Source organism: Sciurus carolinensis, chromosome 2, assembly GCF_902686445.1.
Source record: "Sciurus carolinensis chromosome 2, mSciCar1.2, whole genome shotgun sequence".
Lineage (NCBI taxonomy): Eukaryota > Metazoa > Chordata > Mammalia > Rodentia > Sciuridae > Sciurus > Sciurus carolinensis.
In genome coordinates this window covers 83,473,574-83,499,800 of record NC_062214.1, presented here as the reverse complement: position 1 = coordinate 83,499,800, position 26,227 = coordinate 83,473,574, and the positions used below count along the sequence as shown (strand labels likewise).

At 41.1% G+C, this 26,227-nt stretch overlaps 2 protein-coding genes and 1 long non-coding RNA gene across 5 annotated transcripts in view; 1 reads left to right on the top strand and 2 right to left on the bottom strand.

Moving 5' to 3' along the window:
• The window catches only part of Hexa (hexosaminidase subunit alpha), a 25,069-nt gene extending 8,987 nt beyond the window's left edge, over positions 1-16,082 (bottom strand). Inside the window, exons 1-3 of one of the 2 annotated variants that reach the window (XM_047541163.1) lie at positions 15,778-16,082; positions 1,745-1,837; positions 693-758 (exon numbers count right to left, since the gene is read on the bottom strand). In XM_047541163.1, the coding sequence (XP_047397119.1) occupies positions 693-758; positions 1,745-1,837; positions 15,778-16,030 (412 nt within the window). In that variant the 5' untranslated portion in view covers positions 16,031-16,082. Of the gene's footprint in view, positions 1-692; positions 759-1,744; positions 1,838-7,317; positions 7,337-15,777 lie in introns of those variants that run through there. The other variant, XM_047541164.1, reaches the window with a different exon arrangement.
• LOC124977553 (uncharacterized) lies at positions 7,317-8,222 on the bottom strand. Its single transcript, XR_007107212.1, has 2 exons — positions 8,139-8,222; positions 7,317-7,408 (listed from the first exon to the last, which is right to left on the bottom strand). It is a non-coding gene; the product is annotated as an uncharacterized LOC124977553 (long non-coding RNA).
• The window catches only part of Tmem202 (transmembrane protein 202), a 23,353-nt gene continuing 12,909 nt past the window's right edge, over positions 15,784-26,227 (top strand). For both annotated transcript variants that reach the window (XM_047541168.1, XM_047541167.1), the window contains exon 1: positions 15,784-16,085. The gene's annotated coding sequence lies outside the window, so the exon portion shown is untranslated. The remainder of the gene's footprint in view (positions 16,086-26,227) is intronic.

Sequence of the window (26,227 nt, the reverse complement as noted above, 5' to 3'; positions counted from 1 at the left end):
AAGAACCAGGCTAGGTCTTATCTAGGGACCAAACACCACCTCAGTAAATCTAGAGAAAGGGCAGGGGCCTATCACCTGTAGACTGGTAAGCTTTCCATTTTCTCCAGAAATAATATAGTTCTACATATTTTACTACAACCTTTTGCAATATATATATATATATATATATATATATATATATATATATATATATAAAATAATATATGTATGTATCTATCTACTTCTTTTCTTATAGTTTCCCCCTCCCCTCCTTTTTTTTTTTTTTTTAAGAGAAGGGGTCTGGCTAGGTTGCACAGGCTGGCCCAGAACTCCTGGGCTCAAGTGATCCTCCCACCTCAGCCACCTGAGCATTGGGATTATGGGCCCATGCCACTGCACCTGGCTTAGTTTTCCTTTTTAAAGACCTCTTCCAGTCATATGCCTGGAGTGAGAGCTGGACAGGCAGAGTTTGTGGTACTATTGCCTGCTCCCGCAGCTACCTGTCCCCTACATTCTCCACTATACTATGCCACACAGGATGAAGCCTATTAGCTTCTGGACACAGCAGCAAGAAGATGGGGAAACATTCCAATTGTTTCCATAAAGAAAGTCACACTGGGAGTGTTCAGTGGGCCCTAGTCCTATCTTCCCACCCCATCAATATCAGTATTCCCACATCACTCTCTCCCTCCTCATCAGCCCCACCTTGTTACCTCGGAGAGCTCCCCAGACATTCTGAGAGACGAGTAAAAACCGCTTATCATTTACGGTCAGTGTGTCTGAAATGACAAAAATGATTCCTTTGGTTAAAGTTTAGTCAGACTATAGACAAGATGGTCTATATAAATCCTTGGATAAGACAAACAAAAACAGCAAGATCACTTTTTTTAATCGTGCAAAGAGGTGCTAATGCCCCAGGCAGGGTCATTAAAGACTGGTCACTATAGTGGCTCTGCAGGTCCTGGCAGATGATGCATGAAGACAGTCAGCCTGGAGCAGAGTCCTCTACAAGCACACCGAGGTTGTAGGTCAGTTTCCCCTACCAAAAACATGAGGTCCTATCATCTTCCAGCTGAAGGTGTGGTATCTCCTATCAGCAAAGGGGATAGGACTATTTGAGGGGCAAGTCTAGCATCCAACACTCCCAAAGTCTTTGTAATTACCTTTCTTTCCCTTTTTCTCTAAGCTTTAGCCACTTCATCCAATAATGTGAGAAAGAAGCAAAAACTCAAATATTCACTTTGGAGGCTGAGAGGTCCCCAAATCTGCTGCTCAGGGAAGATAGGAGGCAGTCATAGGATTAATGATTTAGCTCTGTTTAAATATGAACAACCCAAAATTCTTTCTCCAATGTAAGATTTTTTTTTAAATTTTTAGTTGTAGATGGACACAATACCTTTATTTATTTATGTGGTGCTCAAGATCAAATTCAGTGCCTCACACAGGCGAAGCAAGCACTCTAATACTGAGCCACAACCCCAGTCCTCCAATGTAAAGTCTTTTAAGAGAAAATAGGAAAAGTGTGCACATTCCTCAAAAAGTAATGTACCCAGTCCAAAAGGTAAGTGTCCTCTGGGACTCAGCAAAGAGCTAGTGTGAGGTTCTATAGCCAACCTTTAAGTACTGGTTGGAGCTTCTGCATCGGAAAAACTCATCTTCTATGGCTTTTGGCACTTCTGGTCATGGAAGCTTAGGTCAGGATATCTGGAATGACATCTCTAGACTAGTGCCTGCTCTTTAGGACAGGGAGCAGTGTGGTACTTACAGTTCTCCAGCGACTCCAAAGTGGGAAAATGGTTACATCCTGCTGTGACCACAGAGACAACCAACTTGTTCTTCTTCATTTTGTGCTTTTTTCCTGCAAGAACAGGGTAAACAGTGTGGTTGACTTGCTAGCAGAAACAACGGGTAAAACTAAGACCCTGAAGAAGGGTGCCTAGCTCTAGTCCCTCAGCTCACATGCCGTGACAACAAGGAAGGGAAGATGTGGTGTTTACCCTTGGTGTTGGCCCTGCCTGGTCATGTTCAACTTTCCTTCTGGTTGTGCTTCTTTCCTCCACAGTAACCCACCCTGACCCACATAGGAATGATTTAGGTGGCCGTTCTAGCTTCTCCTAGCAAGCACACAATTCCAAGACCTCAAGAACTGCTTCTCATTGAGAGACAGCTCTAGGGAATCGCTACTCAACGATTGGTCTTCACATTGGCGCAGAAGGACCTCCCATGCAGAGGGCACAGAGACAACGCAGCTGATGCCTCAGGGAAGGCCCATGATCACCAGCCCATCCTGCTTCCTTCCCTCCTCTTCCCAAACTGGTTCTCGACCCAAGGCAGACTTCTGCTCAACAGAGGAAAGCCACCCATGAACCAACACACCATAGCTCTACAGACCCCAGTTTATGCAGAAAAAAAATGCCAAAGTCAAAATGCGCATCTCTTTCTACCCTCCTACCAGTTTTCTGTGGCTTTCAGGGTGTTTCTGATTTTATTGTCCCAAGACTGAATTTAATAGGTCCCCTCCCTATTCTTTCCTGAAGTCATATGTACGCCACTGGTAGCACAATATCCATGACTTTCTCTGGAAAGTAAGGGATAGATGGTTGGCAGAAAGCAGGGAGAGAGACTTCAGAACCAAACCAGAATCCCAATGTTACCCATCTTCAAGCAGAAGAAACCCAAGAGCCTCAGACCATCTCAAGGAAGCCGGCTTAAAGCTCCTAAGCATTACCACATGGCTTCAACTCAGCTCTCACATCTGCCAAGAATCAAGCCAATAAGAGATTCTTCCCTACCATGATGAATGAATAGATTCTCCCCTTATACTAAAAACACTGATCCCCACAACAATGCCTGCCTAAACCCTGCAGGGAGACAGGAATTTGAGGCAACTATGGGTCTGGTCAACTTTCATCTACATTCTAATCCTAAAAACACATCCCCTCAACATATAAGGACAACCAGGCTTTCAGGCCTCAGAGACTGCTCCCAAGGCAGAATACATAGGTTCATCTTAACCACCCCAATCAGACAGGCAACCTCTCCAAATCCATTGCTATACATTCTCAAAACGGGAGAGGAATTAATCTAGAGGCAGGGGTAAAGAAAACTATAAAAGAATCCTTCTCCTTAAATTATAGTGTACCCCCTGCCTTCTTGGCCCCGCTGCAACTGCCCCAATATCACTGTGTGGAGCACTCAACTGCACATCTATCCTCACAGTCACCCAAAGAGGGCAAAAGTCCTGAGCTTTCCTGTTAATCCTCTGGGCTGCTGTCTGCCAAATGAAGAGAAATCACAACTCATCCACATCCAACTACCATGGTCACTGTCCTGAGGACAAAACAGGAGAGGCTGCACAAACCAGGATTATTTGAACCATTACTTCGAAGACAGGAAAATACTTATTTTTGTGTTATTATCTTTTTTATTTTTTTCTAAAACACACCTGCACTCCATTCCTTAAGTCTACAGTCTTAGATTACAGATTCCTTTGAAGATCTGAAGGACATGAAACACTCTTTTCCAGAATTATGCCACTAACTTAAGAGTTCTTAATCCCTCAAAGGACTGCCACCAATCTCATGGTAAAGAATCTTGTCCTAAATGCTCTCAGTGACTCATCTGGCTGTTAAAGAAGCATGTTTGGAGGCTGGACAAATGCTCAAACAAGCTCTGAGAGGGAACATCTGGGGGAGGTGGCAAAACAGGAGGGACACTAGGTCATCTGAAAGGAAGTAAATAGAGTATCATCACTGTGGTTTTCCACCTCCACAATGCCACTGTGCGCAGCTCTGAAGAGAGCAGGAAACAGGCAGGGGCCAGTACAGCTGCCTCTCTGCACACCCACACCCACACCCACACCTCTACACTAAGAACTCAAATGTGGGAAGCAAGGTATGGCAAACAGGCTGCTCAGCTGGCAATCATGTGCGCACGTGCACCATGGGTCCCACTGAGACAGCACGGAATTCTGAAGCCTTGCGTGCTCAGGAACACAGACTAGTGGGCTGGAAAATTAGGAAAGGTTGTCAAGTTCTGGTTCTGCTACTGCCAAGCTAAGCGAGTCTCAAGTCTCGGGGCTCCCATTTCCTGTTCTATCAACAATGGCAGGGTGGGACCAGATTCCATCCTAAAAACCTCGTGACTCCAGGTTCCATTTCATGATCAAAGCCTCCTACCTCTGCAGCTCACTCATCTCCCTGCTTTCATCTAAACTTATTCTCTTTGCGGGGAGGGGAGAGGCAGAGTTTACATTGAAAAGTTTGTATTTTTTTAATTATAAAAGGCAGTACTCAGTTGAAAAACACTTCAGAAGCATTTACAATAAAATAAAAGTTCTCTGTCACCCTTCATTAGTCTTCTCAGGGTAGAGATAACATGCTGTTTGTTCTATGTCTGTTCTCCATTTTTGGCATAATTCTGCCTTCCTCATCATAGACAGGTCATCTCTACACATGGAATTCTGAGAACAAGGACCCTCTTACTATTAAAATTCCTACTGAACTTTCTCCAAACTGTAGTTCTAGGACTCTCCAAGTCCTTTCTGTCTTCAGTCCTCTCCCAGCCTCACATCACTTCCTGCTGGACTAGATGTGGAGATCTATCACCTCTGATACAATCTAGACGATACTATCAATAACCTGTCTCTGAGTTTCAGTCACATCCAGTGGGCAAAACCCTCAACCCTGGATCAATCTAACATCTGCCTTCTGTGCCCCCAATCCTTGCTACCATATGCCCTACTAGAGGGAAGGGAAAAAACAGAACAGGATTGGGTCACTGTAAAATCATGGTCTCCCATCTTGGCTCCACAATAGCTATTTTAAGCTTGTACCACTTTCCTCAAGTCTATAAATTGATCACAAATTTCCCTACTCTTAGCAGATAATCAAAAGAGAACTCCCATCCAGCTTACCTTCTCTCTTCCCCCAAATATCTGCAACACACACCGTCTTTACCTTTTCCTCCCCATCTTGATGAAAGAGGTTTCCTTTTATCTCTGCTCTGGACCTCTCCTCAGGTTCCTCTTGTATAAATTATTTCTATTTTTCTCAAAGTCTTTGAATTATTTCTTTCTACCAATTCTTTCCCATCAGCATTAAAATCTTTGCAGTCTTCCTGGTCTCAACTGCGGTCATCTCAAACACCCATCCTTCCTCTCACCTTCCAGTCACAAAGAAACTCTAGAGGAAATGTAGCCTGGGCTGTTGGAAGCTGAACTTCAAAGAGACACATATCTGGAATCAAATCTTGATCCTAACACTTCTGGTTGTGAAACCCTGGAGAGGTTATTTACTCTCTCTGAGCTGCAGTTTCCTCATCTGTAAAATGGGACTTTTACCTACCTTACCAGGTTGCTGGGGAGATTAGATGAGTTAATATATGTAAAGTGCTTAGTTCAGCGTTAGGCACAAGGTAAGTGCTCATGGACTTGGCCATTCTTTATTCTCTCTTCATAGTCATTTCTTCACATCCTATGTACTCCTCAATCTGTTAAAACCTGACTTCCCTTGCCACCATTCCTCTGAAAATAGCTTCACTAAGGTTCTGTGGGATCTTTCCAATTCATCCAGTCATTCACTCAACAGCTATTTATTGAATGCTTACTATGTGTCAAGCTTATTTTTAAGTGCTGGGGATACAGCAGTAATTAAAACAGACAAAAATCTCTGCTGTGAAAGAGCTAATATTTTAGAAACCACTCACTTCTTCTGGGATCTCTTGGCAGCATCAGACAAGTTATTGACATTGAAACTAAACTCACTTCCCTAGGGAACACTGTTCTCTCTTGGTTTTCCTTCTACCTCTTTGAATATGCTTCCTCATTCTCTTTTTCCTTTACCAACCCCACTATGCTGGTGTTCTCCAGGGTCTCTAGGGTTCCAGATTTCTTTTTCTCCTTACTTACACTTTCCTGGACATTGTCATCCACTTCCACAGTAACTCAAGAGACTCAAGTCTATCTTTTCTAGCCAGTTTTTCTGGAGCTCTTGTATGCTTCTGCTCAGATATCTTAAATGCACCCTGAATCTTAAATACAAATACAAAACTCTTCTTTTCTTCCTCTTCCTGGCTGATCTCCTCTCTTGCTTTGATAACAGCATTATCTATTTACCCAAACAAGAAACCTCCTCCTCTTACCACACTTCCCACCTAAGTAGATCACAAATTCATTCACTCAAAATAGGATTTACAGACTGTCTTCTAATGTTTCAAACTCTGTTGAGCACTAAGATTTCAATAGTAAAAAAAGACTCAAATCATGTTTACAAAATACTTATTATATCTGTTTTCATTTGCTTTTTTTTTTTTTTTTTTGGTGGTTCTAGGGATTGAACCCAGGGCTCACACATGCTAGCCAAGCCAAGCACTCTACCACTGAGCTATAGCTCAGACCAAATCCTTATTTTCTCAGCACAACCCACTTACCCACCCCTTCTGGGTCAAAGCCTTAATTCGGCATCTTGCTTGTAATTTCTCACCTGTATGACCATAAAACAATCCCAGGTGATCTCTCTCTGTCTCCATCTATACCCCAATTCACTCTACTGTTCTCTGGGGTGTTTCAATATGAACATCAGATTATGACAACCTCTGCTTAAACCCTCCAATGAGCCAGGCACAGCAGCACATGCCTATAATCCCAGGGACTTGGGAGACAGAGGCAGGAGGATCACAAGTTCCAGATTAGACTGGGAAGACCCTGTCTCCAAATAAAACGAAAAGGACTGGGGGTATAGCTCAGTGGTACAACACTTCCCTAGCAAGCATGAGGTGTGGGGAGCAGAGGCATATGGTTGTAGTCCCAGTGGTTCTGGAGGATGGGGCAGGAAGAACTCGAGTTTAAAGTCAGCCTCAGTAACTTAGCAAGGCCCTAAGCAACTTGGCAAGACCCTGTTTCTAAATAAAATATAAAAAAGGGTTGGGGATATGGCTCAGCAGTAAAGCGCCTGGGTTCAATTCCCAGTACCACAAAAACAAATGGCTTTCCGGAGGTGAAGTCCAGAAGCCACTGATAGTCATCAGAAAAGACTTTTGTCTTTCCCTGCTCCTGTACAGAAACTCTCACTACAACACAATGAGCTCTTTCAGACCCTTGAGGATGCCGCGTTCTCTCTATACTTTTCTTTCCATATATTGCTTCCTCCTATTGAAACAAACTTTGCATTCTCTCCATACCACTCCTCATTAAGAAGTAACTCTGGCTTTCCTTCTGTAAAACTTTTCTGTCATTCCCCACCTTTTCCTAAGAAACCTTTCTATGTGATCATGAAGCAATGTACATATACATTTTTCATAACACGTATTTTAATATATGCTATTTGTCTATCTCCTCACCTAGGCTGTGAGTTCCTCAACAGCAGGGACCAATCTCAGTGTCTCTGTATTCCCAGTGCCTGACACACGGTAGTCATTCAATAAATGTTTGCTGAAAAAATGAATGATGCTAGAATTAAAAAAGAGCATTTAATGCTACATATGCATAATGATTATGCTACATAATAATCAGGCATAAATGGCAAACATGGTTAACATAAAGATCACTTTTATACACCCAAACCTAGAACTTTTCTGAAGTCTTATGATTAGGGTAGGGGATGCTAAAAAGAAACCCAGGCTTTTCAAACACTGTTCTAAAGACCTCTGAGTCCATAAATCCAAAGATTTGGGTATCTCCACTTCTATGGAAGGGAGAATTCTTTGCTGCATTAGGGTATCTGGAAACTATATATCTTTACCTCATGTGCCAAATGTACAATAGCCTCTCCCTCCACCAGCCCTGTTCCTCCTTGAATCAAAACACTACCACTTTATTAATGCACTTAACTCACAGAGGCCTAGCCGATTGGAGAAAACACGTTGGATTTGGTTATAAACTGGCATTTGGCTTGGCTTCTGGACTGAACACTAGGAAAGTCAACTCAACCACTGACACCTTACCACTCTAATGCCTTCCCTGTCCCAATAGACCTGGTCTTCTCCTAGGCTATGCAGAAGTTTGTTCCCAAACCCACTTAGCTGTCTCCCCACCTCCACACACACAGAGCTTCATACACCCAAGCAGGCTTTACCTCCCCACACTCAGCCAAATGAGAGCCCTGGAAATCATGCATGCCCACTCATTTCTTCATTCCAACCAAGATATGTTGAGCACTTACTGTGCATCAGGAACTGTGCTAGGTGCTGGGGCAGTTAAAAAGAAAAACAAGCCCTGGTCCCTGCCCTTGAGGAGCTCACAGTCTAGTGGGAGAGACAAATACAAACAACAATTACTAAACAGCGGGATGAGGGCTGTGGTAGATACTGTAGCTTCCTCCCAGAAGGAAAGAAAGCTTAACCTGAGTAAGATCCTGAACCCTGTGTTGTGTTTGCTAAGCACCAATAGGGGAAAATATATTCTAAGCATGGGAAACACATCAGTGTGGCTAGGGTTGGAGGCAAAGCCATCCCTGTGAAACTTATCCAGTAAAGTGGGAGATGAGATGACTGTCCTGAGCCTGTGTCTTCTCCTTCGTGCTGCTGAATTCAATCTAGACCATGGTGCAGTTGCCCATGAGTCCTAAGATTCTTCACTTTTCAGAGACCAACAGCTACTCAAAGTGCCACTCTCTCCAGTCCACAGGTGAATGCTGAATGTCCCCCTTCCTCTCATTCCCATCTTGCCCTTTTATTTTTTTAAGTAAAAGTTGTAATTTAGACCTATTTCCATTCAAAGTCAGTCTCAGCAACTTAGCAAGACTTGAAGCAACTCAGTGAGACCCTGTATCTATATAAAATAAAAAAGAGGGCTGGAAATGTGGTTAAATGCCCCTAGGTTCATCCCCAGTACCCCCTTCAAAAAGACATTTCCCCCCCCAACTTTCTCTATGTCACCACCCCCATATTGAACACAGGGCCTCATACTTACTAGGCAAGTACTTCACCACTGAGCTACATTTTCAGCCCCTTTCCCTCCCTACTTAAAAAATCTGATCTGTCCCTCCTTACCCTACTCCTATTAGAAAATCTCCCTATAATTCTAGATCCCAGGAGGTAACTTCAGTTATTATTTTGAAGTCTTCCAATTTTTTAAATACATTGATATTAATTTTTGGAACAAAAATGGAATTCAAATACATACTAGCTTATAACTTTTTTTCCATTTACCAAAATGATTTGTAGATCTTTCAATGCCAATATCTAGAGATTCACATCATTATTTATAAATACTAAATAAAATTCTATTGATGAAAAGTCCTTAACTAACTTCTCTCTGATTTGTGAACATCTGGTAAGGTTTCTGAATTTTTAATATTACAAGCAATGTTCTAATAAACACATATCCGTGTGTATGTGCAGTTATGAAAGATTTCCACAGGACAAATTCTTAGGGATAGAAATACTAGGCCAAAGATGTGAAAAGTTTGGTCATGACACTGCCAAATTACTCTTCAAATTATTGTGCTAATTTTTACCCAAACCTACATATCTGAGCCCATTTCTCCACATCCTTCTAATCATCTCAATTCTTTTTCATCTTTGCCAGCCTGGCTAAAAAACAAAACAAGAACATGGATTTAATTAGCTTTCATTTAATAATGACTGAATTTATGCATTGTTTTTCAATTACTAACTAAATTTTTTGTACTTTTTTGGGGTTAATTTTCTTTTACTGATTTGTGGAGTTCTTCTAGATTTTAGCATCATTTTTTAAGACTCCAACTATTTGCCCCATATTGACCTTTATCTTTTTAATCTTGTGGTTTCTTTTGCTTTAATTTTTATGTAGTTAAATATGTTTGTCTTTTCCTTTATGACTTTCTTTATTTGCTTGCTTAGAAAGGCCTCTTCTACTCCTGGGATTAGAAGAATAATTTCTAGGATTTCCTTCTAATGGTATATCCTAAATCTTTAGATCTTTAATCTACTTGGAATTTACTTTGTGTTTGATATAAGAATTTAATTTTTTTCCAAATGGATAACTACCCTTACATGATTGGTCTCTGGAACTGAGTTTTTTTGGCAGTCTTAAAGTCAGGGAAATCTATTTCCAATCTCTAACATCTTTTGTTACTCTGGTCAATATATAAGTCCCTCTGCTCATTTCTGGTCCCATACTCCCATTCCTAAAATGTTTCCTCTTTACTGACCACACTACCCGCCCTTGAAAAATCTTGAACTTTTGATGTGTGGTTATTTAACTACCAACCATTCTCGGTCCTTTTTGCTTTCTCCCTAACTGAAGACCAGCTCTCTCTCGAGACACTACACACTGCTTCCCCTACAATTTTCTCTGAGAGGCAGCGTCTTTTCATACAGAAGGACTGAGTTTTGGTGCTATTTCTAGGTCATCCAACCTCCACCATCAAGTGAAAAACAAAGCTCTCCTTTGTGTCTCATGCAATCCAGCTGTTGAATCTGGAGCCTCTCCTTATCACAACACTCTGTGACTTCCTTGTCACTTCATTATTTACTCAACAGTTTGGTTTCTGATGCCAAGTCTTCCTCTCCACCCCAAGGCTATCATGTTAGATGACTTCAAAACCCCGGAGGAAGAACTAACCCACATTCTGGCTTAGCAGTTTTCCAACAACATCCTATTCCTCCTCAACCACCTTTCCATTGTCACCTTTGGACCTGTCCTCTGGAAGTGTTCTAACTCATTTCCCAAGCTTTGGTACCATATTTGCTATGATATGCCTCCCTTGACACATCCAAAACCAACTTACTTTTTATCATATGCAATCCACTTCTCAACCTCTTAATCAATCTTTCTCTTTTGACTCCATCCCTTCCTCCATCTTTGTGAGGCAGCAACGTGTGAATGAGAATGTTCAAACTGCTAAAGTAGAAATATGGGATTCATCCTCAGCATCTCCCCCTCCAAACTAACTCACCACTTGCAAGCATACTACTTCGATCTTTCTCTGTCCCTACTCCAGCTATCAACCTACTCCAGTCACTACTACCTCTTACCCAGGTCACTGTAACAGGTCTTTAGTGGGCTTTCCTCAAGTCCTATTCCCACAAATCCCCAATGCAACCAGTTTAGTCTCACCACTTTTCCTATTTAATGGCCTTTACTGACTAGTCCTTTCCATGGTCTTTTATCTATTACGTCTCTAGCTTCAGAACTTGCTGGTCCACCCTAGAGCTATACTCTGACCTTTGGTTTCTTGAATATACTGAAAGGCTTCTCATCTGAAGGCTTTTCATAAGTTGTTCTGTCTATAGAGAACACTTCCTCCATCCATGTGAACTCTTACTTTGTGAAAACCATTCAAAATGCACCTTCCTCCCACACTCCCCTCTCTTGGGTCAGGTATCCTCTTCTATACCCTCAAAGCACCCTGTACTTCAATTGTCACAGAACAAAATCACGCTTCATTGTATGTCTGTATCTCTACTTCCAGGGACTATGAATTCTTTAAAGATGAGGCTAGTTCCATTAATATTTTTTGGGCTCCAACTTTTCAGGGACTCAAACTTGAACAATGCCAAAAAACCTACTGGGTAAGATTTTCATTTTCTTATAATTACAAATGATGATGTAAACCCCAAGAATCTTCTAAGTTATCTAACATCCTTTAAAAAAAAAAAAAAACTTTGTAGTCACAAACATATATATATATATATATATATATATATATATATTTGGACCTAGTGCTATTGACAAATTATGGTTGGTTAATAAATACTATTTATACTAAGGAGGAATAAAAGGAAGGAAGTCAGAAATGCTACTGGAATCTGATAACAATGGGGCAGGGATAAACACACTCACCACCTGAGCATTAAGAAGCAATTAGATATTAGAGGTTATTATTTGAAGCAATTAGCATTAAGGTATGATCAGAGCTTAACCCTACCAGAGGCCAGTAGTTTTCCAAATTACTAATTGGCTTGACAAAGATATTTATGATTCTACCCCAAGACTGCACAGCGAAAAGAACAAAAATCTTTGTGGACAAACAGTTCTGATTGGAATTTCTGCCCCACCACTACTAGCTGTGTAACCTTGGGCATGTCACTTTGTGAGACCCCCCGTCCTAACATATGGGGATAACACTGACTTCAAGGAGATGTTATGAGAATTAAAGGGCATAACAAACATTGAGTGCCAGGCATTCAATATATGATAGTTCCCTTTCATTTTCTACTTCCCTTTTTTCTTTTTCTTTTCTTTCTTTTTTTTTTTTTTTTTTTTTTTTTTTGCGGTGCTGCGGATAGAACTCAGGGCCTTGTGCTTGTGAGCAAGTACTCTACCAGCTGAGCTATCTCCCCAGCCCTACTTCCCTTTTTTCTAATGAGAAGTTTTTCCAGAGCAAACCTCCACTGTGTATCACTTAGCTGGAGTAGCCCCAGGGCAGGCTGCCTTTCAGTATAAGAGCAGCAAAGGAGCAGCTTCCGTGAAGAATTTTTCATAAATGTCTTACAGGAGACTGAAGGTTCCACTGGTGTGGGATACCACCCTATATGACCAACAAGTTGACATCCTAACGTATAAAAGAACATGTGCTTGAATTCTAAATCCACCCCAATCTAGGGCTACAGCCCCAGTCAAAAGAAGAAAGTCACTATTGTGACACCCTAGCACCAGTTACTACCAGGCTGAACAGTACAGTAGTTATACTTTTCACCTGTAAGCATCCTTCTCACCCCAACCCCAAAAACTTTACAAAAGAAGGCGATTCATGTATGATTACATGAATGGTGTGAATCTACATTGTGTACAGCCATAGAAATGAAACGTTGTACCCCATTTGTGTACAATGAATCAAAAAGCCGTCTGTTAAAAAAAAAAAAAAAAAGGAAGTTGCTCACTGACAGTTGAACTAACAAGCAGCCCCACTTCCTGCATCTGAGCACACACTTCTGCAGGAAGGAGCTCAAACCATGCCCAAGCCCAGTCAACATCCAGAGGTGGACACAAAGCCAGCACACCACCGTTTGCTGAAATTTAAGCAATGCCATAGCTTATGACAGAAGCACTGAACATAGAAAGAGGGAATAAAATCAAATCTATTTCTCTTTGACAATGGACTAAAGACCCATAAACCTTGAGGTTGAGAAAACTCTTCACACATACACCTTTCTCACCTCTACAGACTCAACCTTCTCTCTTTGGCTGCTCTTATTGTCAGTGGCCCCACAAAAGTGGGAAAGTTAAGAACTTGCTAAACCTTTTTTTTTTTTTTTTTTTTTTTTGAGTAGACCTTTTCTTGAGGATGATGGGGATTGACATTTACACCTTTGACAGGATAAGAGATCAACAACATGCCCTAGCATGAGACTCTGTAGCTCAAATGTCCACACCTGCTGTTAAAAACAAACCCAACAAGACATTAACTGGCAAAATCCCACCAATGCCCTACTTCACTCTTCTGTTTGGAAGTGAGAAAGAGGGGTGGGGAAGAAAGGGTATCTCTGGGGTTCAGACTGTTTTAATTTTTACTTATTTTTATTTTTTGTGGATACTAGGGAACAACCCCGGAGTCTCTCAGATGCTAGGCAAGTGCTCAGTTGTTGAGCTATTCCCCTACCTCCCTGTTTTATTTTTAAAATCACCAGTTCTCTCTGTTGTAACATACTTCAAAGACTGCAATGACATTCATAACTATTTTCTTATTATGCCCAGAAATGCCTGGACTACAGGCAGATTTTTTAAAAAAGGAGGAACTGGGGAACGATATTAGCCAAATTATATTGCTACGTTGTGTGCCTGCACAAATATGTAACACTGATAATCCTATCATTGTGTACAATTATAATGCACCAATAAAAAATATGAAAAAAAAGTAGTAGCAACAGCAAAATCTTGGAAATTAGGCAATGTGCATGAGAGCACATACACAAATGATAAATAAACAAGTGATACATCTTCTCTGTCTGCCTCCTGAATAAGTCATGTTTCAGACCTTGGATCCTCCAAGGTACAGTCTTAAGAGCAGAATATCCAAGCCAGGGGGAGCCCAAAGAAGTAAGACTCAGCTTTTCTTATATACAAGATTCAAATTACCTCCCCTGCCCACACACAAACATGCCTTAAAAGTTAAGCTTCTTGGGCTCAACTTCCAATTATCCAGGATTATTGGAAAAGTATTATGATTTAGGTAATAAAGGAAAAAAAAAAAACAGGGCTACAAGTAAAAAAGGTCAGTTGAGGACTCCTGGCTAAGTGAATCCAAGCCCTAGGATTCAAAATGAAATACAACAATTATTTTGCCCCTCAGCTAAAAACTGTGTTCCTACTACTTACCTCCTTTCCAAAGACCGTCTATTCATGACTCCTCCCTAGGTCTCCTTTAATTCTCTTTATATCCCTTTCACAAGAAAAATAATTCTACTACATACCTTTCTTCCTTTTTCCTTTTAAAATAATAAACTTACTGGCAACTCAGTCTTATGCAGTCTTATCTTTGCCAGGGGATACTTGATGTGTACTTAGCCCAATTAGAGTGGAGCAAACTAACCAGCATTCTTCCTTCTCCCAAGCCCAGATGCCTGAACTTATCTGTTTCTCTCCTGCATCCCCCAGATACAATCTCAATGCAGCCACAATTCTGTGATGAATGAGTTTGGGTTATGAGTTGGAATCATGATTTTCCTTTTCCTGGAGTCACATGCTAATGCTCCAAATTTGAAAATTGAGGCAAAACTAAATAAAACCCATAAGTCTTTTTTTTTTTTTTTTTTCAGTGCTGGGGAATGAATCTGGGGCCTTGCGTGTGCTATAGAAGCATTCTACCACTGAGCAACACCCCCAGCCCAAATCATATTCTTTTTGATGACCTCAAAAATAAACAAAAATATTAATGGCCTCTTAACAACTTTTACACAAAGTAGCCCTTTAATGTTAATATATCCAATAAAAAATTACAAAGTATCTGCTAGTTGCAGGCACAGTTATAGAGGGAATGGCCAAAGGAGGTATTTTAGGAGATTGGTTAAATGCCACTTATTAACTTAGTCACTTATTTAATACCTAAGGATAAGCAATGCAAATGCTGATAATGCTGCAGAAGGAACCAGATACTCATGATAATCTTCCATTTTAAAATAAAAGGCCTGGGAGAAAAGGTGGGATTACTCTGTTCAAGAACAATGATGTCCTAAGTATTTTGGTAGGGATGCATGTGTGAATACTTTCCCTAACCCCATCCTTTCCCATTCACCAGGCCAGAACTTTGTGCTCAGTCATAACCCTTTGCTCAAGGGTTATCCCAGCCTGAAATACTCTCAATCCCAGCTAATTACACCTACCACCTCATTTTGAGAGGCTGACAGAAACACTTCCTTGTGGAAGTGTTCTATGATTTCTCTCAGTTTAAACATTTACGGAACATGCTGTGCCAGATATATTAGTGTAATTTGGCAGAGGTTCTTGAATCTTGTCTCACCAATTTTGAGGGTCTTCTCTGGTCTCCTCTACCCAGCACTGGCCACAGCTTCATTGGGGCCCAGCGTCACTCGAACATGGTAAGAATGGTCACCTTAGATGTCTACTGGCACAGTATTTTCAACAATCTGATATCCTTGTTGAACTGCAGTTCTACAGTAGGCATTTTTTGGATGAACACCTAACATAGCCAAGGGAAGGATTCCAACAAGCCTGGCCCTAGAAGTCAGCTCAGTGAAGGAGTGAATGGACTAACCCCGGAGTGCCCCTGAGGATCGCTGCAGAAGGGCAAGAGGAAATGGAGTGTGTGTGTTCAGAGTGCTGGGCAAAAACAAAAGGTGGATATCCCAAGAGATTTGGGGCTGTCCCAAGGTACCTCTTCCAGGGCGGGAAAACAAGGCGGGGCAGGTGTGACTCACCTGATAATTTAGGACTGGGCCAAGGCCCGGAACCGAAGAGCACTTTACGGTAGCGTTGAAAGGCCTCATCCAGGACAGCGCAGCCCGGCTGCGCGGCGGACCTGACATGATACCGAAATTGGAATTTGTAGGGGGAAAGGCTGTAGTGCCGGTGGGAGGTTTGGATGTACTGGGGCCAAGGCCATAGGGCCGTCGCCCAGGCCGCGAACGCTGCCGCCAGCAGCAGCGGAAACCAAAGCCTGGGGCCTGCCATGGCTCGCCGGCGACCTCTCCCTACAGCCGACTGAGCCACGTGAGATCCTGGTCAGGTGAGCGGCGCCCGCGTGACAATCGGCGTGTCACGTGACCGGGAAGGCTCTTCCCCCCACAGCGGGAGGACAGACTCGCGGCTTGGTCGTGGAGCTCCAACTGCTTATGACCGATGGTGCGCGACATCGGCCACGGCTCCCCGGGCCTGGCGACTCACGGCCTGGGGAAGCAGAGAATGGCGAATGGCCACCGAGGCTGCGCCTCCATACTGGAATTACGGAGCGCGCCCGACTGCGGAAGCGCAGGACCCAGGCTGGGGGGCGGAAGGGAAAGGGCCCAGCTAAGGCGCGTCTTGAACCATAGTAAGCGCGTGCCAGGCTTCAGGGGCGTTCCAGTCCAAGGTAACTTAACGAGCAGAGGAACCGAGGATTAAATCCACACGTCGTTCCGTAAAATGCTGGGTGGCCACAAGAAGCTGGAATTCGGTGGTCTGGAGTGTTCTGCTAGAGAAGGGATCACAAGGTCACAACAATGTGATTTACTTATGACCGGAAAAAATGTGTATTTTCAGAGCAAACTTGAGGCAACTATTGCCTGTCCCCACGTGGTGATCTTCCCTTCATGGTTAATTATGAATCTCCTAGTTGACTGCCCTCAAATCCCCTTCCTCCAGATCAAATTCTACACACCCTAGTGTGTATTTACTGCAAGCCACAAGATATTGCTGAGACTTTGGGTGCAGGATGGAGAATGCCCGGAAGTAATGATAGAGGCCTCTTGCTGGGGGAACTAACATAGAAAGTCCAAGAACCAGAACTCAATTCTGTGGGCCCTTAAAAGCCATCCCAAAGATCTGTGTTTTAGAAATTGTATGCTGAATAGTTGGATGGATAAGAAACCAGTTAGGAGACCCTTTTTTATTGGAGGTAGAGAATAAAGAGAGCCTGAACTACAGCAGTGGGAAAGGAAGAAAGCTGTAGGTCCAGGAAATAGGTATTCAGAATAGAGGCTTGAGGAGTGGTCAGTGAGAATTCCACAGATAAAGGTTAAGTCAGACATCCTGTCTTCCTTGTTCACCACTGTATTATTACAGCATAATTGAGTGCTGCCAAGTCATATACAAGATTGTCTCTACAGTCTTTGGGTTCCAAAACTTGAAACAGAGTCCATCCAGGCCCTGAAAATTAACAGTACCTTAGAAATATCAAAAATTTAATCATACAGCATAGTCAAATCCTCACTGCAAAAGGAAATGGAAGCTGAGGCTGGAACTGTGGCTCAATGGTAGAGTACTTGCCTGGCATGTGTGAGGCACTGGGTTCAATACTCGGTACCACATAAAAATAAATAAAAGATCCATTGACAACTAAAAAATAATATTTTTTAAAAAGATAATGAAAACCATGCTATGGTTTGCCATCACTTGACTGGTAAGTAGTTTACAAATTTTTAATAATTGATTTTTTCAGTATTGGGGAATCAAACCCAGGCACACTGCTGAGCTGCATTTCCAGCCCTTTTATATTTTTATTTTCAGAAAAGTTCTTGCTAAATTGCTCAGGCTGCTGTTGAACTTTTGATCCTTTTACCTCAGCCTCCCAAGTCTCTGGGATTACAGACATACCACAGTGCTAATACTTGCATTCTTAACACTAATTTCTCCACTGCATAAATCTAAATTTTCATCAATACTAATAAATGGGTACTTCTTCAGTCAAAAGAGAGAGCATACCCAAATTAACAACATAGAGAATTCCAGAGTTATTGTCAGAAGAGCCAAGTTTATAATCAGGTTCACAGGATCAAAAATTGAGGAGGATTCAGAGCAGGTTCAAAGGTGAAAGCAAGAGGTTTCAGGAGTGTGTGCCAAAGCACCCTCTTCTGTGATATTCAGACCATACCAGGAAAGAGGAATCACTTAGTCACACAAGATTAAAGAGCCAGACTTGAAGAAATTATAAAACTACTAGTGAAAGTACTTACAGATTTTTTGAGACAATATTTCAAAGATTTCATCCTCTCACCAGTACATCAGAAAGTAAATGAATGACTTAATTTTTCTAAAATGTTATAACCTAAATAAATGTTCAGAGCCTAGAATAAAAGAGTGAAAATTTAGCCTGGTACATCTCAGGAGGCTGAGGCAGGAGGATTTCGAGTTCAAAGTAACTCAGTAAGACACTATCTCTAAATAAAATACAAAAAAGGGCTGGGGATGTGACTCATTGGTCAAGTGCCCCTGGGTTTAATCCTCAGTAAAAAAAAAAAGGGGGGGAGGCTGTTAAATGAGTAAGCAGTTCTTAATAATATAAATTCTTTAAATTACCATATTTACAGTGTTATCATCAATTTGTTTTGTGTGTATGTAGATTTAACCCAGAGACACTCAACACTGAGCTATACCCCAACCCTTTTTAATTTTTATTTCAAGACTGGGTCTCCCTAAATTGCTGAGGCAGGCCTCAAACTTGCAATCCTCCTGCCTCAGCCACTTGAGTCAGTACAATTACAGATTTTGAAAGTAGATTAATAATAAAAATAATGACACTAATAATATAATATATATTTGGTTGTTTTCCATATTTTTCCTTTTATTGAAGGCAGCTTGTAAAATTTATAAAAACTAATTTTTTAATGATAGCTTCTAATAAAATCAATATAGATATTAGAAAAAGAATTTACCATCAGACAATATTACAGATATTTGACTCACAAATTAAGAATCATCACTGCAGAAACAGAGAGCAAAATGATTAATTTTGTTTGGGAAGGTCTTTTACAAAGGTGACTTTGGACTGGCTCCTAAAGTATGAGTTAACCAAGCAGGGAAGAGGATCATGGGCAAGGCATAGAGGTCTAAAAGAAGATAGCATATTGAATATAGGGTTTTTGGAACAGAAAAGATGTCCCCTAATTACCTTACTTCCTAGCCCTCCCTTCTTGGAATGCCTTTCCTACCTCCCACATCCCACCACTTACTCAAAGGTCTAAACTTACATTTTACTGCTCTGGAAATCATGACTTCTCAAACCTGGCTAAGATCCCCCTCTGAGATCCCATAATTCTCTGAGCTTATCTCCTTCAAAGCACTGATCTCATACTATTGTAAGCATGTGTCCATTTGTCTATCTCTTCCACCTGAGGAAATGCTCTTTAAAAGTAGGTTCTGGGTTCCCTGTTGTTCTTCTAGCCCCTGGCACCGTATCTGGCACACAGTACAAGCTCAATAAGTAACTTGTTAAATGAATGACTGAGGAGCCTGACTATCTCTTCTTTTTATTATCTACTTATTCTTTAGGTCTCAGCCTACACCAGACCAACAATGATGCTGTGAGTGGAGTATAGGTGCTGAGACAGTGATCTCCTTAACCCTTGCATGTGGGGTGGCTAGTGAAGAACACTTTCCATATGTGCTGTGATGCAAGAAACTGCAAAGCATCCCCTCCTCTTGGGCTTTTACAGAGCACCCTCATTTTAGCCTTTTCACTTTTTCGTGACCCCTGAAGATCTCATATGAATGAGTATCCTTACTTCTTAAGTCAGGACTCTGCACATAGGAAATTTTCAACAAGTATTTGTTGAATGAATGAATGAGGAAGCATTTGTGTTAACTTTTAAAGTCAGAATTTTGATATGTAGATGAAAAGGGCAGTCCATGGAGAAAGACTATAATCTAGAAAAAGGACTCTGACTTGTTCATTCTAGGATCCACCTGGCACATAGCAGAAATTTGATGAATATGTTCTGGATGAATAAGATGAACAAACCTAAGTGGAGATCACTGAAAAATCTGGAGGAATTCCAGGAAACTACTCTATTTGGTTAGAATGAATAGTGCATGAAGAGAAATACTGACAAAAATAATCTTAGAAAGTAGGTTGAATCTGAGTCAATAAGGGAAGTAGAAAACTATCAAATGAGATGCTTTGTACCAAACATATATTATTTTTTCTCACAACAGGGTGAAATTGAGTATTATCTACCTTTTACAGATGGGGAAACTAGCTCTCAGAATTAAAATAACTTGACCATAGACCTCAAATTGCCATAGAAAGTTCAGAACCAATATTTGGACCCAGATCTTTCATTCCAAAGTCTGTTTCCTTATATGTCTATCATACTTCTTTAAAAGCTGGACTGCATGTTACATTGAAATTTTACTCTTGAGTCCATGGGAAAACAAATGTCTTTAGTGGAGAAGCAACAAGGCCAGAACTAAGATTCACTAAGATAACTTTGCCTAGCATATATATGGTAGATTGAATGGAGAAAGCCAAGTTCAAGAATAATTATCTCTGAGCCTGGTGGCTAAGAAATTTCTAAACAACTTGAACATCGCTGTGTGCTATAGGATTCAGAAATTGTAGACGCCAATTCACTTGGGATTGATGGTTTCATTTCTCTTTTATCACACTGGTCAACTAGATCAAGACTTTAAACTTTATCATATTTAAGTAGAGAGTGCCAAAATTGTCTTTGCTTCCTGACTTTCTTTAAACCCATTCCATTTCACAGGGGAGCATCTCTGCCTCTACTGTAGTACTCTGTTACCTCCAAGCTCCTCCCTTCCTATTACCAGATTTACAAAACCCTACCCAGTTTCCCACTACTGAACATGTACAATTTCTTTGTGTTGTTACTAAAAGTATTCTGTGTTGCATTTTTCCTTTTTTAGCTCAATTCACTATTCCTTCCTAGTCATATAATCATATCAGTTATCTCATTCAGGTTTACTCTATAATTCTTGGCAGTCCTTCCCAAATCTAAACACATAGTCCTTGTAATAATTGGCCTTGCCCTATATCTTTCAGTCCTGCACCACACATAGACTTCTTTATGGCATAATTTTTTTAGACGTGGTGTTTTGCCTGCCCATTTATTCAGAACTTTTGAACGTCTGGCATGAAACTACATAATAATTAAATAACTATCCATACAACTTAATTTACACTTGTCATTCACACTCTCCAAACCTCATCGGACCAAGGAGATATAAAGAAAATGTATTCCTGCTGTCAAAGAGTTTGTAGCTTGGAAAACACTTGCATGTATACCAAACTGAGATGCACTTCAACAAGGAAATCTGTGAAACAATTGTCTTTGATCACAGAAAGGGTCCAAAATTACTTTAATTTCACTTTGGTATCTCTGTTTTAAATACTTCTTTGACTTTACAGTCAATGTAACTTTCCTAGTTTCTCTGCTTAAATTTAAGTTCAAAGAGGTCCAGATATACACAGGGATTTTTTTATGGTTAGGAAACTAGAAAAACCAGAGCCCCAAGGGGGGCCTTCAGTAGATTTGTGTTAAAGAAGTGTCAGTGGAAAGGAGGATATGGGGGGCTGGCAAAATACAGTAACAGTTCAGACCCAGAAAGATAGAACTCATCAGAGTAGGGATAGAAACAAGGAAAAGGAGAAAGAAAAAGATATGAGGGCATATCAGCTTGGTTTCCTGACTAATGATAGAGCACTGACTGAACACAAAAGAGCAGATTTTGGAAAAGATGAGCTCTAAGATTTTTTTTTTTTTTTTTTGACTGGGGATTGAAACCAGGTACTCTCAACTACTGAGCCATCCCCAACCTTTTTTATTTTTGCTTTTGAGATGGTGTCACTAAGTTGCTGAGGGCCTTGCTAAATTGCTGAGGCTGGCTTTGAACATGGGATCCTTTTGCCTCAGCCTTCCCAGTCACTGGGATTATAGGCATGCCCCACTGCGCCCAGCAAGACATGCTGCTTTTGAGGGATTTGAAACGCAGAAAGTTGTGATGTCCAGCAGATCCAAGACTGGGAGCTCACAAGAGAGCTTTGGAAGTCATCTGCCCAGAGATGATAACTGAAGTCATGAAAATATGTGAAATAGTCAAGGGAAAATGGGAAAATGGAAGGCTAAAACTTTGAAGCTAGTCTGGACAATTCAAAATGTTTAAAAAGGGCTGGGGATGTAGCTCAGTGGTAGAGTGCTCCTGGGTTCATTTGTCCCCACCAAAAACAAGAACAAAAACAAAAAAAAAACTTCAGAGATGTTTATATTCACATCTCCATAACAGACCAGTAGAATACAAACAGTAATAATAGTAGTTTGTATGAAACTGCTGCCATTGGAGGATCTTAAACCTTTTACAAACAATGGACAACAGGAATGGACCAGTTTTTAGAAACACAAAATTCTACTCAGTATGTAAAAATGGCCTTCTGGGCTTGACAAACTGTAATGCTCTGTCTCCTCCCCAGTGTTGACCTATCAGTTACTACGTGGGAACCTCCCACTAGGGACCTAGGACCATGAAATAATGTATAATACCCATTGTGGATCAAAAGTAATAAAAACCTCCACTTTTTAAATTTGTTCTTTTTAGATCTACATGATAATAGAGTGTATTTTGACATATTGATATGCATGGAGTATAACTTATTCTAACTACGATCCTATTCTTACAGTTATACGTGATGTGGAGTTTCATATATGAACACAGGAAAGTCATGTCCAATTCATTCTACTTTCTTTCCCATTCCCATCCTTCCTCCCTTCCCTTCATTCCTCTTCGTCTAATCCAATGACCTATTATTTCCCCTTTACTGTGTGTTAGCATCCATATATCAGAGAGAGCATTTGGCCTTTGAAAAACCTCCACTTTGAAGAAAAATAATAACAAGTAATTCAAGGCTTGGAAACCTTACAAGTGCCATCAGACCACACTGGGTGATGTCCTCAGCATCTTTATGAGGATGCATTGAGTAGGCATCTAATTGGGCATGGTGCTGAGCAAGGCAATTTAACAGTAATAAATTACAAAATTCCTATCAGGCTTTAAAAGAAAGAAAATGCTAAAGGGGGGTGGAAACTATGGTGTGTTTATTTATCAGTATATGCATAGAATGTGTCTTGAAGCATGTATACTGGTTGTTGCCAAAAAGAGACATAGGGTGGCTAAGGCATAGGATGGGAGGAGACTTTCCCCTCTATATCCTTTCGTATCTTTTGTGTATCCCATGTAAATGTGCACCACCTATAAATTTTTTTTAGTTTTCGGGCTTTATTGTTGTTATTGAACTGTCATTTCCTCTCATCCTCACAGTAATGCCAAGAGGAAGATATTGTTAGTATCTCTTACACCACCGAAACTATTTGATTAAGGCTCTTGCTCCCTGTAACCTTATATGTAGGTCAGATAAACTCATGGAAGAATGCCAGAAATTCCATATAGGGTTAGACCAACTTTCCAGGATGTCTGATGTTGGGGTTTTTAGACAAAAAAAAAAATAGTCAATTTTATATAGTTTGAACAGATAATGTGTGTGACTTAAGCAGACTTTCTCTGCTTCCTAATTGCCACATCCTGAGCTGCTTTCCTCCTCCACACCTCTCCATCATGATTTTCTGTCTCACTTCAGGTCCAGAGCAACAGAGTCAACCATGTATGGACTGAGACCTCTGAAAGCATTAGCTCCAAATAAACTTTTCCTCCTCTAGACTTGTTCTTGTCAGGTCTTTTGATCATAGAGGCAAAAAAGCTGACTCAAACAGTGTCTAAGGAGAAAACCCTTGAGCAGGCCAAAGGAGACCCTGATAGTGATAGGTGGTGTCGGGGTTTCCAGGACCCCCCAGCCTTGGGCATGGTCAAGATGGCGCCTGACGCTGAGCCAAAAGCGGCCAACTATACAGTAAACAACCAGCGAATTCCAATGATTGGCTAGTTAACGATGTGACTAGAGCATGCCCCCAGCGTGTACCTATCCTATGCTTGCAGCTGTCCGCGTTTACCTCGTGTACTCTCCCCTGATTGGTTGAAGTGTATATAAGCCTGGTGGGTGGGAGAGTAGAGAGGCAGAAGCAGAAGAAGCGGCGGAGGCGAAGGCTGAAGCTGAGCGGGAAGCTGGGAGTGCGCGGAAGCTGGGAGTAAGAAGAAGCCGAGAGAAGAGAAGCTGGAAGTGCGCGGAAGCCGGGAGTAAGAGAAGTGTAGGAGAGGGACTGTGCATAATAAACTTCCAAAGCTTCAGACATTTGTCGTGTCTCTCTCTGCGGGCAGAGGGAGCGCGATAAGGTGGTTCAATGGTATAGAGTATTCATTAGAGATTTGGGTCAAGAGCCCAGCTATAGTTTTCCTTGGCCTGGAGTGTCCTTAATGAGTCTCTTCCTCAGGAACCTGGTAGAGTCATAGTCTCATGGGGCAACTGGTCAAAATTCATGGTTTGAAGGTTCTATTCCTGACCTCATGCTATCCTGAATGAAGATCATGCCTCCAAAAAATTCCATAGAAAAAGAATTGAGCCCTAACAAAGATTTAGGTAAAATCATTATGCTACTCAGTATATACTCTTTGCAATATATGTTGAAAATAAGGGATTTATTTAATCCCCTGTTGTATATGTCTGCTTGTATAAATAAAAAAACTCCTTCCCTTTCAAAAGAAGTACAGAGGTCTAGGGAATAATTTTGAAAAAAACTTAAATGTTTAGAACTAGATGTGATCTTTGAAAATACCTAATTTACATCTCTCTTTGAAGAGAGGTGAAGTGCCATTTCTCAAGAGCAAGACAAGGATCTTATTCATAGGGATAATTCCATTCCTTAGCACAGTACCAGGTAAATGTTTGTGCTCAGTAAATGTTTGTCAGATTAGTAAATTCATCCCTTGCTGCACATAGCACAGTGCTTAGCCAGAAGTAGACAGGCCAGTACATTTTTTAACTGAAATTATTCTACTAAGGTCACATACATCCTGATGGTGGCAGGGCTGGAATTAGGCCATAACTGTGTGGCCTCCCTAACAGGAACTCTTTCTACCCACCCTGGAAGTATGCATCTGGAAATGCCTACAAATATCTAGTCTCCTTGGTATTGAGTGCAGTTTGACTGTGGAGTCCACTGTGCCTGCATCCTACTGTTAGTCCACTGCTTTATTCTAGAAAGGAGTGATAACTGAATTTGAATATGCACAACCAACTTTCAATAAACCCTAGAACTAGAAAGAAGCAATGATACAAATAATCTAGGAACCACTGTGTTTGTTCAGTACTGTTTCCCCTTTGTGTAGTAGTTGATTTATCTTTTCAAAAAAAATTTTAGTTGTAGATGGACACAATATCTTTATTTATTTTTATGTGGTGTTGAGCTTTGAGCCCAGTGCCCCACTCTTGCAAGGCAAGCACTCTATCACTGAGCTACACCCCTAGCCCTGATTTATCTTTTTTAAAGAAAGTCTACTGCCATCGAAGAGGATAGGTAGGCACTGTAATCCCAGCTATTTGGGAGACTAAGAAAGGAGGATCACAAGTTCCAGGTCAGCCTAGGCAATGTATTAAGATCCTGTCAAAAAAATAAAAAGGGCTCAGGTATAACTCAGTGGTAGAGTGCCTCTGGGATCGATAACTAACGCGCACATGCACACACACACACACACACACACACACACACACACAGAGGCCAAGAGACAAAGTTAGTTTACTTTGGAAATTATTCAAATCTATTAAACTTCCTTGAGACTATATAAGCCAGACAGTGGCAGGAGGCCAGCAAGGATAAAGCATTATTGAGCCAACAAGTAAACATCCAGGCAGTGTTGAAGTAATTATAACTCTAAACATGGAAACAATGTCAAAGAAACTTAGTCTTCCCATTACTGTAAGTGATGATATGTAATATAAGGATGGCCCATAAATGAAAAATATTCTTTGTATTCTGGTTGGTGGAAGGTTAAATATTTGATATTCATGTCATAGATCTTTTAGTTGCAAGAAAGAGAACTCCAACTAGCTCAGCAGTGGGGAATTATCTTCTAATCATTTACAGATTTTTAAAAAACTAAGTACAGCCATGGTCAAATGGTCCAGAATGCCTACTAGGAACATAGGCTATTCCTTGGTGTCTCAGGACCCATTCTCTCTCAGCCCTGACTTCACATCTGCTTTATCCTTTTGCTCTTCCTAATCATTTCCTCAGTGTTCCAGTGTTAGTGTTCCAAGAGAAAGAACATGATTCCTGATTGGCCCCACTAGGAAGAGAGGTCATTTCAGGGGGGGTACTGGGAATTGAACCCAGGAGCCCTCTATCCCTGAGCTACATCCCCGACCCTTTTTATTTTGAGGCAAGTTCTTGATAAATTGCTGTATCTGACCTTGAGCTTGCAGTCCTGCCTCCCAAGTCATTGGGATTACAGGTGTGTGCCATGGGACCTGGATGGAACCTGCATTTCAAG